We start from the raw sequence: 2,703 nt of genomic DNA, 5'->3' as shown, positions 1-2,703 counted from the left end.
TTCACTTAACGAGTCGGAAATAAAGTAAAATGGTAATTGGGAAAGAAATATGGTAGGAGATTGGAGATATACACTCAAATGTTGGTGGTAAGTTGTACTGTAATAAACAACATACTCCGTACATGGTAGTAAGTAGTAAAATACGGCAAATAGTATGTGGTAATTTGTAATTTTCGCTTGTTCTTTATCCGCTATAATTTTCATATTTCCATCTGCAGAGCGCTGGACTGGAAATAATAAGAATGCTTGTCCGAGGCAAGCAAAATGAAACGTGGGCCAGGCAACTATTCCTCAAATATGCACGCAAGCTGCTTTGTTTTTGGCTGTTCCCGAGCTATTCTCCTCATTTCCAAAAAGCGGGTCGTCTTGGTTGAGCAAGATGGACCTTAAATTGGAGAATAAGAGATATAATCTTGAAAAACAACTGTCATTATTGGTCGATGTTTTTGCTTTGGTCCGTCACAAGCTTGCTGCATATGTAAGGCTTCAAGATCCCAATGTATCTTCTTAACTCACATCTTCTCTCTTTCTGTCAATTAAATACATAGTAGATTTCATGCCTAGGAGTAACAATGGAAAACAAAATATTTTACTAGTCAATCTTTTTAAAATCGTATTGGTTCGTTTACTAACAGAATTCTTTCTCATCTCCAACATAACAATTCTAATTTCTTTAACCTACAAAATAATAATCCATCATATATACACATATGACTGAGTTTTACTCATTTTCTCAATAAAGGCGGTGACGTATTGCAACATGGAAGAACTTGAGCAATCACGACTAGAAATTGATTTCTTACTTCGTGAAGTTGCCCGCAAGAAGCTAGGAGTAGGAGTCGCCTCTCCTGATTATTATCTAAGGTTTGTATGCTCACTTTGTTCCGAACAAATGATTGGGCGGAAGGATTAATACAGATTTTCTACTGATTTCGTGTGCTATTTCTTTCAGTTTTTTTGAAGTTCCTGACCAAGAATCAAACCTATCAGAATGGAGTGATGGATGGTTTGCTAGAGTGGGATAAGGTAAGCTAATAGTTCATTTTGATATTTTACTTTTAACTTGTTTTTCTGTTTGACTAGTATAAACCATAAAATATTACTAGATAATGTATTTTACTTCTCTTTTTATTTAACATTTGATACTAAATTTCTCATAACTTCAATTATTGATGTACACCAGTGTACTTCTGAATTGGTGGGAAGTCACATATTTGAGGTTGTGCCCCATTTCTTGACGAGAAAGGATGTTGATCCAATTGATATTTACAGGTACCGTTAATTTTCTTCTGTAGCCCATAATGTTGTTCATGAGTTAGTTATTGATCTTTCTTAGTTGGTGTTTCATCCGCCTTATTGAAACTACAATTATTTGACCAGGGCGATGCCCAGTTTAGAGCATGAGGATGCAGGTATTTTGTTACTTTCTTTCATGAGTTAGTTATTGATCTTTCTTAGTTCTACAATTTTTTTTTTCTTTTTTCTTTGCAGCTCGTCTTACTGGAGCTATTGAAAAGAAGTTATCATCAGTGTCATCTTCGGACGGCTGTCTTGAGGTTAGTTTTTGTTTGTTTGGCAGCTTTCAGTTCATGTTAGGTAGTACAGTATATTTTTCACTTGGAAGTCTAACACTCTGGTAGTAGAACTGGGTAAATATGGCAATTGTGGTTGATTGCTTGTTAGCTTTGGTGTTGGACGTCTAGGGTTCGACTCTAGGGATGAGAATGTTTCTTTTTAAATTTCCATTTTTTGTTTTTTTTTATTGTCCATTAAATTTTTTATTAATCGCGACAAATTTTAACCAAAAATTAGTAATTTCAATTTTCTTATATTATGTGCAGACTCCTCTTACCATTATCTAACATTTATCTAGCTCAATCTTTGTGCCACCAAATGAAACTTTCAACAGTAAATAAAAGCTTAGAATCGAAAAACAAAAAAATTGTGTGTAACTTTCCGGTTATATCGAAAGAAGCAATCTATAATCTTACGCTTCTAATGAAAGTTATATAAAGGTACATGTTAATAGAGTAGACCACTCTAAAGTATACTCGGTATGTTTATAAGCTGGCCCCCTTACTTTTTCGACCTAGCATCGTCCTTGGTCCTAACCCATTGTTTTGAGGGTCAAAACACCAAACCTGAATCGACTCTTTAAATGACACCTTTGGTTGTTTGGTAAAAGAAAGGATTGTCACTTTTTCTATGGAGATTAGATTGTGAAATCAGAATAATCTAACGGTGTATAGCACAGGTGTAGAGTCATGTACTAACGTTATCAAAATGAAACCTTGCAAATTAAATATTAGACTATAGTTTGGGGATATCTTCGTTGATGCTATTGATTTTATTTTTGTAGACAATTACTAAAACTTCGAAAAAAAACAAAGAAATGGGAGAAGAAGCATCAACTCTTAGAGTTTCCCGTTGTTTCGTCCAGAAGGTTTGAGCCTAGTGTAGGATCATTCCATACAAGTGCGGGTAGTGCAAATTCCATGTTTAATTTTACCTGAGAACATTTTCAAATTATTAAAAAAATATTTATAAGGGAGTTATTTTAGAAAAGTGATATATAAAAGGGAGTTATTATTAATTTATTAATTTATTATTAATTTTTTTATAAAAACTGGAACTTTGATTAAGAATAATCAAAAAGTTTACAAGAAATTACTGGGCATCCGAGATACAATTTGGGCCCCCACT

The 2,703-nt window shown here is 33.8% G+C and overlaps 1 protein-coding gene across 1 annotated transcript; it reads left to right on the top strand.

Annotated features, from left to right (window-relative positions):
* The first annotated feature begins 259 nt into the window (after positions 1–259).
* On the top strand, positions 260–2,449 carry LOC141638279 (uncharacterized). The gene is made up of 6 exons (XM_074447686.1): positions 260–864; positions 953–1,026; positions 1,184–1,272; positions 1,381–1,412; positions 1,492–1,556; positions 2,360–2,449. The coding sequence occupies exons 2-6, from the start codon at positions 1,000–1,002 to the stop codon at positions 2,447–2,449; spliced, it is 303 nt and encodes a 100-aa protein (XP_074303787.1). The 5' UTR covers positions 260–864; positions 953–999.
* Positions 2,450–2,703: the final 254 nt, after the last annotated feature.

This window comes from Silene latifolia, unplaced genomic scaffold, assembly GCF_048544455.1.
Source record: "Silene latifolia isolate original U9 population unplaced genomic scaffold, ASM4854445v1 scaffold_20.1, whole genome shotgun sequence".
NCBI classification, from domain to species: domain Eukaryota; kingdom Viridiplantae; phylum Streptophyta; class Magnoliopsida; order Caryophyllales; family Caryophyllaceae; genus Silene; species Silene latifolia.
The sequence above is the reverse complement of the archived record's forward strand: the minus strand, read 5'-3'. Positions and strand labels throughout refer to the sequence as shown.